Below are 19,766 nucleotides of genomic sequence, written 5' to 3' on the forward strand. Positions count from 1 at the left end.
CTGTGGGAGCAGGATTTATAAAAGCGTGTTTGTAAATAGGTCTTTAATAATCATGGACAATATTACATTGAAGAATTAGAGCTGAGGGAAGTTCCTCATTGCAAAAGTAACGCTTAGTAACGCTTCTTTTGTTAGTCTGCTTATAGCTCATTTTTCAACTCAGGAGAACCTCTAAATTTATTATTTAATTGCTTTAGAAAGAGGAAGCTGTAGCTATTCTTCAAGTCTCTAAAACCCTCAACAAGTAACGCTTAGTAACGCTAGACAATATAGTCGTATTAACTTATTCCTTTACAAGCCTTTAATCAAGCCGCTTTTTGCGGGCCCGTTGTCCTAGTCCGATAACACATTTCATTCGTGTATTGAATCTATCTCCATCGATCCATATACGGCGAAAAGAAAAACGATTGCAAAAAAGGCCCACAGTTTTCTAACCCGGCAAGGGTCCCCCGACAGGGCACGTTGTGTGTAGATTGAAAAGATGGCAAACGTAATAAATAAGCATCCAACGCAAAAACGCGTACGCACGCGCTGCCTACACCACCACCGATCGGACAGGACGACCCGCGGACGATCGCCCGATCGTGGATGGATGACGACGACCCGCCGATGTACAAAGTAAAACAGACAAGTACACACACACACGCAAGCGACATCCAGCGACGATGATTAACGATGAAGCCGACATCCCCGCGCTCAAAGGAAGCACGCTTCGTTGGCCACGCCACACAGGTTACCGCCACAACGCCCGAGCGCGAAACCCCAGAGAAAACGCATCACCTTTCTGCGGGACCACTGTCCGTGTTCAGGGACGATGAAGAGACTTCCAAGACTTCTGGCAAGAATGGTGCCCAACCCCAACGGTCGAGGTGGAGCCGTCGATCTGACATAACTTAATTACGACCCCGTTGTTCTCGGAGCTTGCGACATTTTGGCGGCGAGTTGCAGAAGTTTTTCGGTTGCGATCACACAATAGCGAAGACACGACGAGACCTCTGAAGATACACACATAATGACAATCCACCTCCATGGGCCTCAGTATCTCGGTACGGTAAAACAGTTGCGATGACCTTAGCGCACACTAATCACCGACCAACTAAACTATCATTTTCTTGGGGGGATCGTCCCAACGAACACGGTCTTCTCCAGCGGCCAACCCAGTTTCGTCTTTTGTGTTGCAGTTTGGTTGTTGATAAATTAGTTTTGCACCGACCGGCCGATGCTCGACTGTTTTCTGCTCGGCACTGGTCGCTTATAATAGCATTCGCTCGGTGCGATTTTGATCTAGGCTCGTAAATTGTCCCACCCATCTATATCTGCATAGCGGCGGAAAGATGTAGCAGGGTCGTCGCGACGCTGGCTTATGCAAAAAAAACGGGTCGTCCGCTCGTTATGGCATTTTCATCTTCTACTCATTTTAATATCTCACAAGGCACGAAAGTTATGAGTGAGGAGCGGTAAAGCTGGAATAAAAATCTTCTCCGGTCCGGGTGCTCCAGTGCAGTGGGTGTCCCTTCTTTCTGCAACATGCAGTCGTGTGTTATAAATCTCCAAGCCTGATCTCCATGATGTTCTCCGCACGAGGGTCGTGCAACGGGGGTCGGGTCTGATGCTCATTTGCCTGTCGTGTCCCACACGGTCGGTCTGGTGGGTTGTCATTTGGGTGGGGAAAGTGCACCGTGTGCTAATGGTGCAACAAACCGTTGTCGAGCACACGTTTCCGTTGGAACAGAACAAATTGCTCTGGTCGACCTAATTTTAAGGCCACCAACCAGATATCCAGGCCACACAGACCTGGCGTAGCTTGGTTCCACACCGTTACCACCCACCCATTACCACTCATACTGATGGTGGGGTTTTGGAGAGCAACAAAAAATCCTAAAGCAGGACAGCAGGGTGATCTAATCGCTTGTACCATTCGGATGGACAAATTGGCATCAAGGGAAGGAAAGTCCTCTCCTTTCCTGCAGGAGAATCCTCTTATCTTCAACTCGCTAGTTTGTTCTTCTTTAAAATACATCACAAACGCACCAGCAACACACAAATCGCCGCCATGCGGGTGCATTAATATTGATACCACCAATCCTTTGCCAAAAAGCTACCACCGCACCTCACTGCTGGCTTCTGGTGCGTGTTGCAGAATGAATTGCCATCCGCACGTCCGCAAACGTCCTACCCATATCCCACGCGGCGTCGAGACGCTCAGAATCGCACGCTTGATCTTATATCCTGCAATCCGGTCACGTACATGCCAGCCGCCCGCTACATGGGCTCCGTGGGCCCTCGAACTACAAGAACGCTCGTGATTTTTTCGTGTGGAAGTTTATTGCTTGAGGACCGGAAAATGTGTGCAGCCAGTGCCTCGCTGTACACTCCCTTCCTAGCACATGTGGGAACCGCTCAACCCCTAAAGATGACACACGGGTGCCACAGGTATTGGGTAGAGCTTCAGCGGATCAGTTTTCCCCTGCATTGTTTGACCTACCGGCATTACCATATATCCATCCCTAGGTTGGTGTCGGTGGCAGAAGAGACAAAAAAAAAATTGCGCCCCCGGAAGTTGGCAATAATATCTCCCGACAGCAAAACCACTTCAAACGAACACGGGGTCTGTAGGGGCGGGTGGTGAACGTGGGAATAGAGAAATTAATTCCTCGTACAACTCCGACATCCCGTCGCCGGAAATGGGACTTCTAGTCCGGGGGTATGGGACAAGCGCACAAGGACAACGGACCATGTAGAAAGGAGGAGAAATGCATGATGAAGGATAAATATGCATGGCTGGAATATGGCGTGGAAAGGGATATGGTGGTTGTGTGTGTGTGTGTGTGTGTGTGTGTGTGTGTGTGTGTGTGTGTGTGTGTGTGTGTGTGTTTCTGTTTGGCCTCGTTAGGAAGGAAACATCGGTAGGCACTTCCGAAGGCAAGTATGTTCCAGGGACCAACACAAAAATAAGCAGGGACGTTCTAACGGCGGTTACCTTCCGAATCCATTAATCAAACATTTTACGTTACAATCGTTTGGTGGTGTTGTGGCAGGTTCGTGCCTTTTTTTGGTTTTGACGTCCCTTCACCATAGAGACGTCAATATTAACAAACTGTTAAAATGCATCTTTTTTTTTTTTGTTTTTGGAAGGATTATTACATTTACAGGTGTGGAAGAAATTCCACTTTTTTTCGTGGTTGATCAGTGAACCGTGTATTGACGGTGTGTTAAAAATCGCGCACCAGTAGGAAGGCGAGATCTATACAGAAAACTCCCAAGTTACGCGGTGCTGGAAGATAATCAGATTTTAAATTTAAAGTTTATCATAAACCAAAACGAAAAAATTGTCAATACGGCGTCAAGCCGTCTAACTAGAAATATAAATAAATAAACCAAAAATAAAGTAATGATCGCTGTAAATAAATAAAAATCTCAGCCATATAAAGGCCTAAAAGGACTTTACGAGATGGGTCGTCCGGTGCCATTCGCATGACATGACTAGCCCACCGCAGTTTTGAGATTCTAATACGCTGAAACATGGTGGGATTTGTAGAGCTCGCCATGGCTCTGGTTCCTCATTGAAGTCTACAGGCCCTCTTTGTATGAGTTTTGACGATTAAAGGTTGAACTACTATAAGGATTCCAATAAAACAGTCAAGACAATATAGTATCTATTCGGAAGATTAGTTTTGCTGTTGTCCGAAGAAGTTATGCCATAATTCCTGAGTATATATTCTAAGCTTATATCTAGCTTTATGCATGTCTCTCTACACTCTTAGTGTAGCTATTCTTGCTGAAATATATCTTTTCCTGCGTTATGGCATTTTTGGGGTTTGGTGATGCTCAACTACCTCTGGAGAAGTTTTCTGATCTCTCTTCTACTTCTTATTTGGCACTACAACCTCGAGAGCTCTCGGCCTGCCATTTCTGGCTTCCTATGACTTGATTTTACCCGTAGCAAAGTAGTCAGCTCTGCGAGGCGGTCTGGATGGGGGATGGGATTTGAACCCCGGTCCTGCCGTTCTCTCTTCACTGCTCTATAATTGCTCGATGATTTATTATAAGTTCAAAAAATACTATCACCCCGGAATTGAACTTCAACTATAAATTCGAGCATCGCTTTAACCGCGTGACTCGACCGTTTCCTGTACTGCCGCAGCGAAAATGCAATACGCTTTGCCCGGCTGCCTAGTGTCTGGTTGTCATTTTTCATCAAACCGTTAAATTTGATGCATATTTTACACGCTCTTTGGTGTGTTTATTTTTGGAGCGAGGAACAAAATTGCAATTCTCCTGCGTGCCGGTGGTTCGCCAAATTCGCTGGTTGTTATTTTCGTTTAAAAAATATTATTTACGACGGACAGTCACACCGTGTGCGGGGTCTCTGTTACCACAGTGATGATGACGTTTCCTATTGGCGTTTAGAGGAATATCCATATCCGTCCCCCAACAAGAGTCAAACAGCCCTGGATGGACACTATATTTAGAATGCGAAAGAACTGTTTCCTCCGTGCAGTTCCTGTGGCGATAAGTTTATTCGCCTCCGAAAGAATGTCCCGAGCCGCCTGAGTGGAGTTGTTGAAGTGGCAAGAAGAACATCTTCCCTGAACATTCTCCCGTCCATCGGACAGCTTTGCTCAGCGAACCGAAAACATAACTTTTCTCACCGGGCACCACGCAAGGCTTCGCCGTGGTCACCGCAGAGGAAAAGCGCTACGCATTAATTTTGTACCGGCACAGCCGGTGGATGTTGCTTTCCCACATTCAATTATGATTATGCAGATCGGTGGCAATTGTGTGGCAATCGTGCTGCAATCGTTCGTTCCCAGCAGGGATGACCGATGGTCGATCGGTTGCCCTTCACCGTCAGTGTCACGGTTCGCCGAGCTCGTCTTCATCGTCCGCCGCGTTTCCTAAGAAAAAGAAAACGCTTCTACATCGCTAGCTTCCCTTCGGGAACGGTGTGCTGCATCGTAGGGCCTCACATACTATCGCGCTTGGACGATCTTTTGCGTTGTTTAGCTTCTGCTGATTAATTGCTGTACCGCGCGCGTCCCTTTTATTAGAAGCGAACCCTTTTTGCTTGCTTCCACGTGAAAATGAAAAGCCCTTTCTTCTTTGCTTTGTTTTCGGAAGTCTCTGGCTGGAAACTGCATATTCAGAGGCCGATGCATAGAACGGACGATTTAATGCGAAAACCTGCAATATCACGGTCCAGAAAGCACACCGCACCGTAACGGACGACGAATGATGATGATGATGATGATGGGAAGGAGTATGATTTTATAATTACTTCTGTTAAACCACTTGCCATGGTCCGGTGAGCTCTGGACCCCGGTCCAGGAGGAAGAATCAGCCGTTCAGTCGGACATTTAAAATCAAGTACGACTGCAGTAGGGAAAAGCTGGGACGGGTAGAAGCACCCTGCACCTGAGACAGTAGAGACCAATCCGGACTATTCTTTTAATTTGTTTTCCCCGCTTTCCCTTTGCCAAGACGCTATCAGGCTGTTCCGTGTTCTTTGCGCTAGCGTTCCAGCGTCAGGTTCCATTTTTTCCTTTCCACCTGGACCGCTCATCAACACGCTCGTGAGGAGCTTGCTAATCAGTTGAGGTGGTGTGTGGTCGAGGGCTTTTATTTTCTTACTGTGGCGTGACGAGGACGTCTGCGACGACGGCGGTAGTGGTTGCACATTTTCACACACCGTTTAAAACTTATCGCACACCAAGCTAGGGCAAAGCTCCACACTTCTTACTTTTCCGCGTCTCGTTCGCGGTGTAATCAAAACTGCGCAATGGACGGCGAGGTATTTTCCTTTTCCTCATGTAAAACTCTGGTCTGTTTTCCTTTTTGGTGTTGGGTAGTGGGTAGCAGCAAAAAAAAATGGCGGACGATTTACATAAACAATTGCAAAACCGAGCGCTACCTACTATCGCAGGTTCGTTTTTGGGAGATAGTTACGGTCGGGTTGAGTTTTTGCTGGGGGTCCACGGAAGCGAACCTAATGTCTGGCTAACGTGAGGGTAGTGTTTATGCGGTATAAAATGCTTTCCCGCCTATGTCAACTTTGTAGTGTTGGTGGAGGCAGTGGTGGCAAACATCAACATCAAGTCCTAGAATTTCTTGAAGTCCTAATTCTGTTGGTCTAAACTAGAGAAGAGTAGTGGACTCGCCTCAATAAACTGAGGTCTCAGAGCCAGTTCGGAGACAGACTGTCATTTCTTCAAGGAATCGTTAGCCTAATGGCGTAAACTAGGGTTGAGTAGGGAGCTTGAGACTTCACCACAATTACCTGAGGGTTCTGAGCGATCTCCCATGAAAATCTCTCCTATACTTTGGAGTTCTGTCCTCATTATGATGATCTATATGAGGCTCTTGTCTTACGATTACTTCTTACAAAGAAGATCTACTCTCACCTGGATGCTCCGTTCTGATTAGGCAGAGCCAAGTCTTCACCAGATAGCTCTTCCCTCCCAAAGTTCGTGCTATTTGCCCTTATAAATGCTGAGCTACACAGGGGGCATCACATGCTCGAGAGAATTTGCTCATTCTTTAACAGCGATTCTTGACAATTACATATCAGATACGAGTTCACACCTTCATTGATTCTAGGTGCAGAGTCTAGAAGTATAGAGTACTCCAAGTCAATTTTTCTCTCCTCCAATCGGTGGTGTTTGACTGCTCTGCGTCCACTAGCAGTCTAGCTACTATTTACCCACTCTGGATTAGCTAGACTTCCCGCAGTTGTCACTAATCCGGAATAAATTATAATCTCGCACTCCCCCATTTTATTACGCCATCCTGCCATCGATCATAGCGAATCGGCCGATGGCGTGCCCCACGGAAACCGGAGACTATTTCACATTGCTTTATTGTCCAGTCCACAGCGCCACAAATGTTTTGGCGTGCGATTACCCACAAACAAAAATGTGCCACCGTTGACTACATTAAAACAAATGGACAACTGAACCACGTAGTGGAAGTCCAAGGAGCAGCGCCACCACTGTTTGTTTAAACGGCGAGTCCTTTAAGGTTCTCGAAACATTTGTCTGGGTGTTTGATGGTGTTCTATTTTCTTTTTGCCTGTAAAAATCTCGGTTCTGCTTTGCTTACTTTGTGTTTTATGTCACCCAGCGCCCGTGAGGTCGTATTTTCTCTTAATGGATTTATTATTACACTATACCGGGGCTTGAAAAATTCATTCCCAAATCCTAGCGTAGACGCCACCAGGACTGGGTCGTCTGGGTCCCTGGAGCGAATTACCTTGCTTGCGGATCTGAATAATTCATCCCTCATCCAACGGTCGATAATACGCGAGTTGGACCAAGGCAATTCACCAGCGGTCAGTAGTTATTGTTTGCTCGTTTTGGGTCCGTTCTTCGGGGGGTTCGAGGCCACACGGGAGACACACATACGAAGCGACGCTGATCGATCGCTCAACCAAAACGGCAACTTACCACCGGGCAGCTTATCAAAAGCGTATTACGTACAGCGCTGATTAACGGGCCTTAAACAGCGGCAGGATATCCGTGGCGAGGCAGAGCCGGAGAGTTCAAGCGTTCGTTAATGATGACGACGGTGTCACACGATAATTTACTTTATCGTCGTCGATTTTTCTACATCCCAGTTTTTTTCCTCCCTCCAACCCGGGGCTGTGACCTTCTTCCGGTGTTCCGGAAAAAATCCTTGAACCGCGTAAAGCCCGGTCATTGAAGTCGCGTGTGTACGTACATCATCATCCCTTTTCGGTTCTGATATGCATTACGATTACTGCTAGCGAACTGCTTGACCGTAAATTCGACCGGCCTTCTGCTATAAAACCAGGACAATATTCTGGATTCCAGTTGAACAACAAGAAGCCCTAAATTCAGCTCGCCGAAGAAATGTGATTAGTCATAGCCAGATTACGCAAGCCGTATTTACCCACAGGGACACACATCGGGATCGGGAAATTAACTTCCCTGTTATGGGTAGGACGTGACTTTCGATGGATTTTCTCGTTTGTGGAGGCGCTCTCGTTCGTTCGTGGTGGCTGCCAAAGATCACCGTGGGTCGTGATATCTAGCCAGAATGTTTTCCGTATCATATTGCCACTGCTGTACGCACTCTCTCTCTCTCGTTCTCGACAAGCTCATTAAGAGGGTTCCTGGAAGTGCACCGTCAAGTGTTGCGCTTGGTGAGTGCATTGGAAATTACGACCCCGGTCAGACGTGCCCAGCCAAACTGTTGTGAATGTGATTCTTCTGTGCAGTTTCCAGCGATGACGATGACGGGCGAACGGGGGGTTTTTTTAGTTCGCTGTCCATAAATTTGTCACCATACACTGCAAAGACGACGACGACGACGACTTCCTGTGTTTCATTTTCTCGTTAAGAAGATCGTCCAGCCATTATGATGATTTGCACGATCTCGGTGCCTGTGCCTGGATGTAATAATATGTTTCAGTTAGCACCTCTTCCGGTCTCGCACCTTCTGGTTGCCATTTAGCGTCGCAAGAATTCAACACCCGTGTGTCCTCGTTTTTCGTTTCTTGGTGTGTCACATTTGGAAGCTTATACCCGACATCAGTTAGTGGGGGAAATACTTTCCCGATTCTCTCATCCAGCTAAATTACCTCCCAAAAACAAGGCACATCTTTCGTAAGAGTGAGAGATTATTTCTACTTTGTTGTTCCTTGTTCAACTTCAAATTGTTTGCGAAACCTATTAGCGACGGTTTGTATAATGACCAGCACCGTAAGTCGAAGACGTCCGTAAATATACCGCACGCAACCTGCGATTCGAAAGCAACCGTGTCGATCTGCGCCAGCCGGGCCGATTGCGTAGGATGTGACTTTTTGCCGATGGGAAGTCTTTAGCCCGAAAACCATTACCGAGTGACACCGGTAGCGAGAGATACCCTCGGATCGGTTTGATTGACAGATGGCTGTGACGGTCCTCCCTGGGATGTGGCGTAAGATCATTTGCCACGATTTGCCCGTTTAACGGTATTAACCGGGGGTAACGAATCGATAAAAGTAATTGGAAGTTAATATCGAGAGGGACCGCGACCGCGAGAGTGGCCTTCTTGTCGGGGGCCACATGTAATCAACGCCCCAACTTCTGGTCCACCTGTTCCGCGAAACGACTGCGATGCAAATAAGGCCACCCTATACATACACCCACTCTCCGGTAACCGGTCTTTGATTCACACACCCTCTATGAACCTGCATTGATTTATCTTGGAACGCAAACAAACCCTGAGCATCCGTTTAATCGATTCTTTCACGTATTGCCTCGTTTCCGCAGAATACGCGCAGCGCCGACGAGCGGATCGCGAACCCGCACAGCGCCAATGAGTCGACAAACAACCTTACCGTACAAATGCCCCAGTCGATAGGTGGTGGCAACACGCGATCACTGCTGCGCCACTCGAACAGCATGTCGTCGAATCCGCACTCGAACTCGAACTCGACACCGGCCTCACCGCACCTGCTGTCGAACAGCTCGAGCGTCCATCTGCACCACAGCACCGGTGGCAACGGCAGCCTGCACCACCATCAGCAACAGCACCCACAGTATCAGTCGCAGTCCTCGGTCAGCTCGCAGTCGTCCTCGATCATCTCGACCGTGCCGCCGGTACAGCGGCTGCTAGAGGACGCGCTCAGCAAACCGGCCCCCCATCCAATGATTGTCGTGCCGAACAGTGGCGGCTACTGGGTGGACGGTACGGATCATGACGCTTCGTATGAGGTGCCGGCCCATACGACCTGGCGCGTGGGAAAGATCGAATCGGACGACACGGCCAAATGCTATCGGCGGTTCTTTATCGCGCGCGAACACTCCAACCTGGTCGGGCACGATGAGCAGCTCGGTCCGGTGCTGCTGTCGATCAAGTCGGAAAATGTCGCGAACCAGGAACACATCCGGATACTGTTGCGGCTGCGTACCGGGACGATGCACGAGCTGATACCGGCCTCGTGTTTGGGCAGCAGTCCGTCCCCGATCAAGATGGCACGGTTGCTGAACGAACAGATCAACGTCGATACGGTGACGCCGGTGGTGTGCCCGAAAGCGTCCGCACTGATCGCCAGCTACGATGAGCATGTGCTCGTGACGAACTTTAAGTTCGGCGTACTGTACCAACGGTTTGGCCAGACGACGGAGGAGGAACTGTTCTGTAACAGTGAAACGACCCCAGCGTTCGACGAGTTCCTGGACGTGCTAGGGCAACGGATCCGACTGCGCGATCATAAGGGTTACCGCGGTGGACTTGACATCCAGAACGGTCACACCGGTGATACGGCCGTGTACGACGTGTTCAAGGAGCGTGAGATCATGTTCCACGTCTCGACACTGCTCCCGTACACCGAGGCCGATCCACAGCAGCTCCAGCGCAAACGGCACATCGGCAACGACATCGTGGCGATCGTGTTCCAGGAGGAGAACACACCCTTCTCACCGGCGATGATCGCGAGCCATTTCCTGCACGCGTTCATCGTGGTACAACCGATCGAACCGAACACGCCCAACTGTCGGTACAAGATATCGGTCACGGCACGGGACGATGTGCCGTTCTTCGGCCCGACGCTACCCCAACCGTCCGTCTTCAAGAAGGGTCCCGAGCTGAAGGAGTTCCTGCTGACGAAGTTGATTAACGCGGAGAATGCGTGCTACAAGGCGGATAAGTTTGCACAGCTTGAGCTGCGTACCCGCTCCTCGCTGTTGCAGAATCTCGTCGATGAGCTGAAGGAGAAGACACGCGATTTTCTCGGTGTGGATGTGGTCGGTGGACCGGGCGGTGTGCCCACATCGCCAACTCCGGAAACACCCAAATCGGAGGGTGGCTTTACCGGTTCTCGGTTTATCGATACGGTAAAGAAGGCACTAAACGCAAGGTTACGATCGCAGAATTCGGATCCAACGAATAATGGTAGTGCGGGTGCGGGTAGTGTCGATGCCGGCAGCAAACATCACAACTCGATGAAAAAGTCCAAGGACGGTTCCAGCCTCGTGTCGGATATGCCATGCGGTCCTGGAGGAGCTGTCAATGTAAGTATTCGATCGAGCTAGCTAGTTTGACCAGGAGGAGTTGCTAATGGACGATTCCTCTTGTTTCCTGATAGATTGGACGATCACTGTCAAAGAGCAGTACAACCGGGTCGCGCAAATCACCCAACGATTCGGTTGCATCCTCGCCGGACATCACCTCCCGATGCTCCCTCAACCCGACCCTCACGAACAACAACAATAGCAACGCCCCGAACAACAACAACAACAATACGATCGGAAAGAACCACGCGAACAGCAACACGAACAGCAATGGCGCCGGTAACGCCAATGCGGCTGGCAACAACAATAATGGCCCGGTGGCCATGTCCGAAACCAGTGACGATTCCAGCCTCAACAGCGTTGATCTCGATCCGATGGGTAAGTGTGTTGTGTTGCAGACCCCGTCCCTCCGAACGACCTAACTCCCCTTTCGTAAGCTTAGCCATTCCGTAGTATACTAACCGAGTTCCATTTTGTCCATGTTTTTGTTGCGTTCCTTTGGTTTTGTTTTGTTTTTGTATTTATGATTTAAAGTTTTTCTCCCAACGGTAGATGCTGGCGCGACGTACATCGACAGCGATACGGGCCTGGAATCGATGTCTTCGGCCGATGCCACCACCAAGGCCTGCTCGCTCTGTCTGGACGGTACGGGCTCGACGAACGGCGGTGGTAGTGTGGTGAGTGTAAGCATTAGCGGTGCAAGCGTTACGATCGACGGAGGCAACGCACGGGAACTGCGGAACAGTGGGGGCAGTGCTAGCTCCGGAACGGGATCGACGGCGAGCGCGGGGGCGCAGGGTCAGAGCGGTGTGCTGGTGCAGGAAACGCTCCAGCAGGTGGAAGGTATGCGGCAAGAGATAACGCGCCTGAAATGTGATAAATTGGATCTCCTTCGGCAGAATGTGGTAAGTATGGGAGGTGAAGATACGATGATCTGAGGATGGCCTTCGGCTAACAAGTCTAATTCCCCGTCCCTTAGACCTGCCAACGTGACATCAAGCGTCTACGTGAACGTGAATTATCGCTACAGGGTGACCTGGCTGCCGCCGGCAAGGAGATCCTCCGGTTGCGCGATCTCCTGAAGGAATGCTTACCGACCGCCGTAGCCGATCCGATCTAAATCGCAGGAACGGAAGGATTCGCAAGCAGAAGTGTGCGGAACGACAACCGATCGAGTGTTAGTCTTTTAGTTTCCTTACCGCTTAAGAAGCCGTTTCGCTCGTGTACAGTGTGTATGGTTTGTTTTGTTTGTTCTACAATATTTTGTTACTTTTCTTTATCTATGCGCGCGAGTACTCCCCTTAAGTAGCTAGGGTTATACACGTTGATCCGTGTAATGATTCTGCTGCGAATTGAATCTTCTCGTTGCGACCGAAAAGGAAAATCGACCCGCCCCGGGGGGGCATTCGTGTGTTCTATATTTATTTCTTCAGTCTGTACTGTTAGAGGAGCTCATTTTCTTTCCACGGTCGATAGGTCGGCGATCTTGAGACCCCGCGATCGTGTATAGGTGTGAATAGGTTTTGGAGCAGTAGGTGGAACGAAAACGAAAGTATTTACTTCATAGTTTAGTAAGCAGGATATAGAGATAGCGATGAGGTGGTATGAACAGCTCGCCTCCCTCACGAGACCTATGTACATAATGATGAGATGTCGCCTTTTTTTCTCACTGCACTCCAGTGCATTACGATAGGACCACTCACGCCCACTCGCCTGTTTCGGTGTCCATGTTTCAAACTCATCATGAGTCTGCAAAGACCCAGGTAGTAACGCGCTGCTGTGTGGTGTATGTGTCAATTACCATTTAGAAATAACCAGCAGAGCAGGCGAAAGGGGGGTGCATCAGGATCGGAGGCACAATATTTGCTAAAGAGATAAAACCAAATAATCAAACAGATAATATGATAACTCTATGCTGATCGTTTAGGGTAGTTGCGAGGGGAGAGAGAGATAAATAAGTAAAAAAAAGGGAAGGAATGCGACTTTAAGCAACTTAACACACACACTATGTTTTCATGTGCAATAATGCAATCTTACAAACAGGTAGACAAGCTGTTGGTTTGTTTACCTGTTCTGATAGATAAGTTTAAGCCGCTAAACGTAAGGTGCGTATCCTTGCGGGTTAGCAGTAGAGTTAGAAGCACAGACGGTATGGCGTGTGGTAGGAACAGTTGCGCAAATTTGAGGTATTGAAATTCTATTCCCTAGCCGTGCAGGTCCCTAATTCTCAAGACGCGGCACTAAAGGTACCTAGAACCTCGAATGGAGTCCTCAGATATCGAGTGCTGCGTGCGTCTTTCAGGATATTATCCTACCATGGTTCTGAGGTCCTTGGACCGATAACTTCCAGCAAATCGGGAAAAAACGATAATCTTGTAGATGGGGATATCAACAACATCCAACACTCTCTTGTGACGATCGTCTTTCAAGTTCAAATGTTCGGACTTTTTCGCAATTTTTCCCCTAACCACACGCTTGTACCGGTAGTAGAAGTAGTGATGTGTAGAACTAGTAATCTGGCCAGAGGAAACACAACGTGTGTGTGAGTGTGTTGCAAAGAAAAACAGGTTCTCTTAAAACGGGTTCACTTTGGACAGAAGAGAGACAGCAGGAAGAATGAGCTTTAGGAGCTGTGGACTGATCATACACAAACCGTAAAGGGAGAAGCGATCGATCTTCTTCGACTTACTACTTCAAGCCTACTCGTAAGCTATTAAACAGCGTAGAAGCTGCTTCCCACCCTGCTTGGGACCCCGAGTGCATCTCTTCGCGCTAAGTTTTTCTTTCGTAAGTTTAGTAGCATAGTGCGGAAAACACAACCAACTCCACCCGCTCCCCCCAGTTTTTGATGGCGCAAACCGCCGTCGCCGGGTGTGTGTGTGTGTGTTTTTTAATGAAAGGATAAGAATTTTTCGACTTTACAATCCTTTTTGCTCGGACATCCGGCTTCACCACCCGAATCGGACACACGAATGATAGTATTTTCCAATGGATGTAGAGAAAAGAAGTGAAAAACTAAAACACAAATCAAAACCTCAACTGCCTTTCTGAAACGTATTTATCCCACACTCACACTCGCCAACTCGCGGTGTGTTTGTTGGAGCAACGTATGTGTACTAAAAAACGAAACGGGGGAAAAACTGCTGACTAGTAGCTGAAGTAGAAAAATTAGGACAAAAATTTATCCCACGTTTTTTTTTTTTGTTTGTTTGTTTTGTGAACTTTAATATTAGTAGTGGTAGTAGTAGTAGTAGTCGTGAATAAGTGCAATCGCGGGTGGGAGCTAAAACGACCATTTTTACGACCCTTTAGACGAACGCAACCCCCCCCTATTCATAACCAACGGACAGACCGACAGGACAGACAAAACTTAGATGGTAAGAGGATGGCGTTAGCTTTTAGTTGTTTTATCCACTCCACCAACAACTCGTTCTTCCTTCCCCCTTACCCCTCCCGGGAAGATATACTTAGATCCCCCCGCCGTCACCTCCGTAACGTCCCGGCGGACGAAGGAAGCGGGGAGAGATCTATGGCCAGAAGCAAAACAAAAAAGTAAAGTTAAATCGATACCAAAGTTAACAACATTCCCAAAAGATACCAAGCATAACTAGCTAAACTGGCGCTCTTCGTTTTTTTACGTGCTCTTGAAATTGGAACTTTCTTCTCTCTCTTTTTTTCTTTAAATAAGAAAATAGTATGTGGAATGCTGATGGGTCATGCGACACTTTACACGGCACGACCCGGAGTCGAGTTCGTTCGGGAACGATTCCGGGTCGCTTACCGATGGCTAACATTTTATTTGGAAAAAAAAATTTCCGGAGGAGTCCTCGTCTCGATACTCTGTGCTCTGTGCAATCACTCTTGTGATCCTTGCCCTGGGGGCGCGTGCCACATACAGGCGCCCTTCTTCTTCTGCCTAGGTGTTTGTGGAAATGCATGTTCATGTGTGTGTACGTGTTTGTCTGTGTGTGTGTGTGTCAGAAAAATCAGTATTTGTCGCTTTAGAAATCACACACGACGCAGAATTTAAAAAAAATCACTCACACACATACAGAGGCTTATCAGTGTTAAATGGGTAATAGAATGTCCTTAGCAAAGGATGAACACACCAACAAAAAAAACAGCTTAGTAAATGGATAACAACAAAACATACAAAACCAAACAAACAAAAAGTAGTAAAAATCTCAATAACTGTTCTTTTGGCTAATCCAATCGATGTGTGTGTGTGTTTGTGTAAATGGAAACCCATACCTATCTCCGATGTATCCCATCTGCAACACAGGAATGCATAACTAGACCCCAAGCCCCAAAAAAAAAAACCAGCACCAGCAAAAGAAAGAAAGGCACAAGGGTAAAATAAGAAGGCAAGCAGAAGGCACATAGTACGAAAGAGTAAGAAAAACACAGGAAAAGGTTTTAAGTAATGAATTCATTTTTGTTTGTTAAAAGAGTATAGCAAATGAGTATAGAAAATCCACCACTAAACAGTATACAAAATCATCACAAGATGGAATTTAAGAAACCCCACTAAATAGAGAAAAGGAGAAAGAATGATAGAACACACGTAAAAAAAACAAACGAGAGTAAAAACAACATACCAAGAGAGCTAATTAAATCTGTTAAGATTATCTACTTTTATGACTTTTATGACGAGTGGGAGAAAACCGGAAACCGGGGAAAGGACGCAAAAGGAAGGGAGGAATGCAAAAATAGGAAAACAAGCTAAGGGCAAAAACAACACTACTTCTTAAAAACAAACACACAAAACAAAATACACTTAAATTTACGACATATTAGTAGAGTATATATTTTAAATATATCTTTCAAAAACAGACTGTGTGGCATCTCTTGTATACACTCTTTACAGAACCATGTGTGAGCAATAACGAACTTACTACTTCCGGGTCATACGAACAATTTCACGCTTTACACCGGTTTCACACTTCCACACGACTTTGTGCTGGAATCTTCCGTCTGTGTCGATCGCTTGCTCGAACAGCCGAACACCACCGCCAACACCGAAATAGTACGTTTTGGCTGCTAAATAGCTAAAGCGAAATTGGAATGTTAAGGAAAAATACGAAAAGACGGAAAACATTCGAAATGGGAAAAAGGAAAGAAATTTGATGAAAAAGGATACACAACTCCTTCTGGTTCCAGCTTCCGGTCAAACAGTTCCAACAGTTTGGTGTAATTGTCGGTGGAATATATCGTCTCCGAGGTAAGTATTAGGTCGTACTTGTGTTGGTACTGGTCGGTAAAACTTCCCCAATCACCGGAGAAGAATTTGACCTGCGCGGTCGGGGGTTCTTTTGCTTCCGCTTCCGTTTCGTTCGTCGTGCGGCAGTTCAGGTCGTAGTTTACCATCGTAAGCTTCGTCAGTACATCTTTGTTCTGTGAAAGAATGGGAGTACATTCACTTTCTTTGTAAATGGATGTAAAACGGCGCAAGGGAAGCAATCATCGGCATACATAATCTTGAAAGTGCACACAGCTGGAACCGAATAGAAGCGCTTCGATGCCAAGGATGCCCGCACCACAGCCAAGATCCAGCACCTTCTTCCCGTGCAGTTCCGCCTTTCGCTCGTCGGATGTGGCTAAAAATTGTCCCAAATCGTACGTACACTCCCACACCTTCAGACCACCCTCGTACCGGTTCGGAACCAGATCGGAATGGTCCGATTCGGCCGTCACTATATCGTCGGTAAACGTTTCATCGAGCAGTGCAAGTTGGTTCAGGTACTCGATCGAACAATCGGGTGCCGGTTGAAAGGTGCTCGTTACGTCCGGGTTGATTGCAGTTTTATTGGAGAGGCTGCTAGGGTCGAAGGTAAGCTCCTCGCAGGGATATACTTCCGGTGTTTCCTTTTCGACGGTACTGGTACCATTCGCATCGGGTGCTTGCTTTGTTTCCTCATCTAAGGAGAAATGGTTTAAGTTGTATTTACTTCATTGAACGGTTGATAAAGCTTTACCCTTTAATGCTGCTGAAGCTATTTCTTCATCCGGTTCTACTTGGAAGGTAAATTTGAACATTTTGTGCTGTGAAGATGCACGTGCGCCGTAACGAATGCCGGATTGTTTGTAAACATCGCCGGAGCGATCGAGCGAGATGGAACATCCATGAGGAATGTCATTAGATGTTGTAACTTATTTTATAAATTTAACTAGTTTTATAGGAATGTTTGATGATAAAAGGAAAGTAATTTAATATAATTTTACTCTCAATCGGATCAAACGATGAAACACATTTCTCTGTGTGAAAAAAATCAGCTTCAAACATGTTGAATCGATCTCAACTCTGGGGTATAAACAAACTCAAGCTGGATTGAAATTTGAACTCTGGCAAAATTCTTTTTGGAATTCGATGCTAGAAAAATAGCAATCCTCGATAAATTCGTGGATGGAATTATATGTAAAATGTGCTATTTTAAACTCTCTGCTGAACTACATACGATTGGTTCTATAAACATTTTGCAAACGTTTCATAAATATTCAAATCCTCCATTTACATCAGGATGGCCACCTTATCTTTAAGCACCTTGTGCGCGACGGATGTCACCCAGCCAAATCATAAATGGCGAAAGTTTACTTTTCGTTTGCCAAAGTTTGGTAATAAATTGGTTAAAATTAACCAATCTTCTGCCGTCTAATTTGCACTTTTTAGTAAAGTATTCGGTTTCGTGTTTGTACCTCTGTCCATGGTAACCCGGAGTTTGGAATTTCCAGCCTTCGGTACGGTGGTGTACAACGAATAGCTGAAGCGTTCCGCATCGTTTGCAGCGTCTGTACGGTCTAATTATCCGTGAAAATATTTTACTGAACGAGAATAAGTACTTTAATTGCTATTCGCATTGGGAATAGCTCACACAAGAAACTTCCGGAGGTGTAAAGTGCCCCAGCATCGCACCTGGTACGTAGGCTCGTTTGATACTGGAACTATTGCGAGGTATTAGGTTGTTAGGATGCTTTTTTGTAGCACTTATCTCCACCTAAACCTCTCCAAAATACACAATTCAGAGTGCGTGTATCGTTAGCTACAATGGGTAGAATCTTTCGTGCTTGAACTTTACAACCGCGTCTCTGGGACAACTGTCCCCTTCGGCCGCGGTTTTCGTTTTGATGGACTTCTGTGCACAGCACCAAAACAAGAGCGATTATAATCCGTTCCATACAGGAGCGTTCCATCTGCGGATGGTTTGGTGCGCGGATGGGAACAAGCACCCATACAAAAATTTAAACGATTATCACAAATGCCGTTAATTAAGCTACTGTTTTACTTTTTGCAGATCTTCCGAGCCCCCGAATGCCGATCATGCCGAAAGGTTTGCGAGCGAATGCCATGGTGTGGCTTTATTTCACCAACGATGTGGAAGCAAAGAAGGGAAAATGCCTGTACTGTGGACAAATAATAAGCTACGAAAAATCAACCTTCTCCAATCTGTCCCGCCACCTAAGGCGGAAACATGCGAGTTTGTTGAAAAGAGAGGCGGAAAATATTGTAAGTACTCTGTGTCCTACTGCTTGCCAATAATTATATTACCCTTTGAATATATTTACATTTGTCTTTATTTATGTTAGAAAGCTCTGCAACAACCGGGCCATTATGTGTGGCACCACTTTGAGAAAGAAGCGGGAGGAAAAGCCAAATGTTCCTACTGTAACGTATCTCTGAGCTGCCCGAACAATATAGTCTGCAATCTGATGCGACACATGAAATCGAAACATCCCTTGATACCGTTGGAGAACCAGCTGGAGTACATTCGGTCAGACGGGATCCGAATGTATCAAGAATCACAGTCCCTGGACGACGAGATTGAAGAATCGTTCAAAGCATCAGCTTCGCTGCATGACTCGGAAGAGCTGGAGCTGAGTTCGATCGAACTGATGGGGGCTGATGATGGGTCGGACTCGGTGAAAATTGAAGTAAGTCGATAAGGATCCGGTTGTGCCGATTGAGGAGAAAAAATAACCCCCCTTATCGTTCCAGTACGAACAAATCGATCCGGACCCTAAGCTGAACGAGGATAGCCAAGAAGTTATTGAAGAGATTGTTCACGATGCCGACCTGCATCAGAATGTTGTAAGATACAGCGCAAATTTTAGCTGTGACGTGTCCATTAATATTGAATTTCTTCCCTCCAGGATATCGAGTGTCTCGAAACGAACAGTTCCAGCCAGATGACGAGTAATATGTACGACCAGCCGAATCAAGAGACCGCACAACCGTCACACGAGTCTACGATCGAATTCGGCCACCAAAATGACACGACACAAAGCGAGCCAACGCACAGCAGTGAAGATGGTTTGGCTGGCGGGTCGCAAAATTTCCTGCACGGGTTACAAAACGTTAGCGTAAGGACGGCCGCTTACGCAACGAATATCGCACTAGAGCTCGACAGCGTACAGTCCAGGCAGAGGATCATTGCGGAAAAGCTGATTGCGGACGTGCTGTTTTACGCTAAGCTAGAACATTTGACCGAACACTCCATGATTCTGGTGAAAATGAACCTTGCTTCGCCGAACTTGTAGCGCACGTGCACGTAGACACATGGTATAAGTACGTGCGGGTGTAGGATCAATTTTAAAGGTATTTATTAAGAATAAAGAATAGCAAATTCATATGTACCTCAACAGCCAATTTCCCAAGCCGAATTGACGTATTTTTGAAAAACTTTTCCCAATTTTCTTTCGGAGATCGGATAGTATTTCTTTTTCCTTCTAGGCTATCTTGTTTGTATATACCTTGTG

General features: G+C 46.9%; 3 protein-coding genes across 18 annotated transcripts in view; 2 read left to right on the top strand and 1 right to left on the bottom strand.

The window, feature by feature from the left end:
• Positions 1-15,127, top strand: part of LOC118510673 (rap1 GTPase-activating protein 1) — a 169,045-nt gene extending 153,918 nt beyond the window's left edge. For 12 of the 14 annotated variants that reach the window (XM_036052821.1, XM_036052820.1, XM_036052826.1 and 9 more), the window contains 4 exons: positions 9,273-11,015; positions 11,090-11,393; positions 11,550-11,920; positions 11,995-15,127. In XM_036052821.1, coding sequence (XP_035908714.1) covers positions 9,273-11,015; positions 11,090-11,393; positions 11,550-11,920; positions 11,995-12,135 — 2,559 coding nt within the window. In that variant the 3' untranslated portion in view covers positions 12,136-15,127. The remainder of the gene's footprint in view (positions 1-9,272; positions 11,016-11,089; positions 11,394-11,549; positions 11,921-11,994) is intronic. The other 2 variants (XM_036052824.1, XM_036052834.1) reach the window with 1 other exon arrangement.
• On the bottom strand, positions 14,207-18,165 carry LOC118510677 (histidine protein methyltransferase 1 homolog). Of its 2 annotated transcripts, none has more exons than XM_036052840.1 (5): positions 17,926-18,165; positions 16,991-17,182; positions 16,488-16,933; positions 16,156-16,409; positions 14,207-16,063 (listed from the first exon to the last, which is right to left on the bottom strand). In XM_036052840.1, the coding sequence occupies exons 2-5, from the start codon at positions 17,049-17,051 to the stop codon at positions 15,910-15,912; spliced, it is 915 nt and encodes a 304-aa protein (XP_035908733.1). In that variant the 5' UTR covers positions 17,052-17,182; positions 17,926-18,165; the 3' UTR covers positions 14,207-15,909. The 2 variants fall into 2 exon arrangements, with proteins under 2 accessions (XP_035908733.1, XP_035908731.1); XM_036052838.1 differs by having other exon boundaries at positions 16,991-17,057; positions 17,709-18,142.
• LOC118510676 lies at positions 17,492-19,649 on the top strand. 2 transcript variants are annotated; one of them, XM_036052836.1, is made up of 5 exons: positions 17,492-17,928; positions 18,305-18,516; positions 18,597-18,941; positions 19,006-19,098; positions 19,161-19,649. In XM_036052836.1, exons 2-5 carry the CDS (start codon positions 18,322-18,324, stop codon positions 19,545-19,547), a joined length of 1,020 nt encoding a protein of 339 aa, XP_035908729.1. In that variant the 5' UTR covers positions 17,492-17,928; positions 18,305-18,321; the 3' UTR covers positions 19,548-19,649. The 2 variants fall into 2 exon arrangements, with proteins under 2 accessions (XP_035908729.1, XP_035908730.1); XM_036052837.1 differs by having other exon boundaries at positions 17,788-17,928; positions 18,601-18,941.
• Positions 19,650-19,766: the final 117 nt, after the last annotated feature.

Source organism: Anopheles stephensi, chromosome 3, assembly GCF_013141755.1.
Source record: "Anopheles stephensi strain Indian chromosome 3, UCI_ANSTEP_V1.0, whole genome shotgun sequence".
NCBI lineage: Eukaryota > Metazoa > Arthropoda > Insecta > Diptera > Culicidae > Anopheles > Anopheles stephensi.

What these genes read in the sequence shown, in the direction of transcription:
- LOC118510677 (XM_036052838.1), bottom strand. Translation starts at nt 17,789, where the DNA reads ATGCGGAACGCTTCAGCTATTCGTTGTACACCACCGTACCGAAGGCTG. An exon ending in CCGGGTTACCATGGACAGAG is followed by an intron (nt 17,058 to 17,708) that starts GTACAAACACGA and finishes GCATCTTCACAG; the next exon opens with CACAAAATGTTCAAATTTAC. An exon ending in GTGTGCACTTTCAAGATTAT is followed by an intron (nt 16,410 to 16,487) that starts GTATGCCGATGA and finishes ATTCTTTCACAG; the next exon opens with AACAAAGATGTACTGACGAA.
- LOC118510676 (XM_036052836.1), top strand. Translation starts at nt 18,322, where the DNA reads ATGCCGATCATGCCGAAAGGTTTGCGAGCGAATGCCATGGTGTGGCTT. An exon ending in AAAGAGAGGCGGAAAATATT is followed by an intron (nt 18,517 to 18,596) that starts GTAAGTACTCTG and finishes TATTTATGTTAG; the next exon opens with AAAGCTCTGCAACAACCGGG. An exon ending in CCGACCTGCATCAGAATGTT is followed by an intron (nt 19,099 to 19,160) that starts GTAAGATACAGC and finishes TCTTCCCTCCAG; the next exon opens with GATATCGAGTGTCTCGAAAC.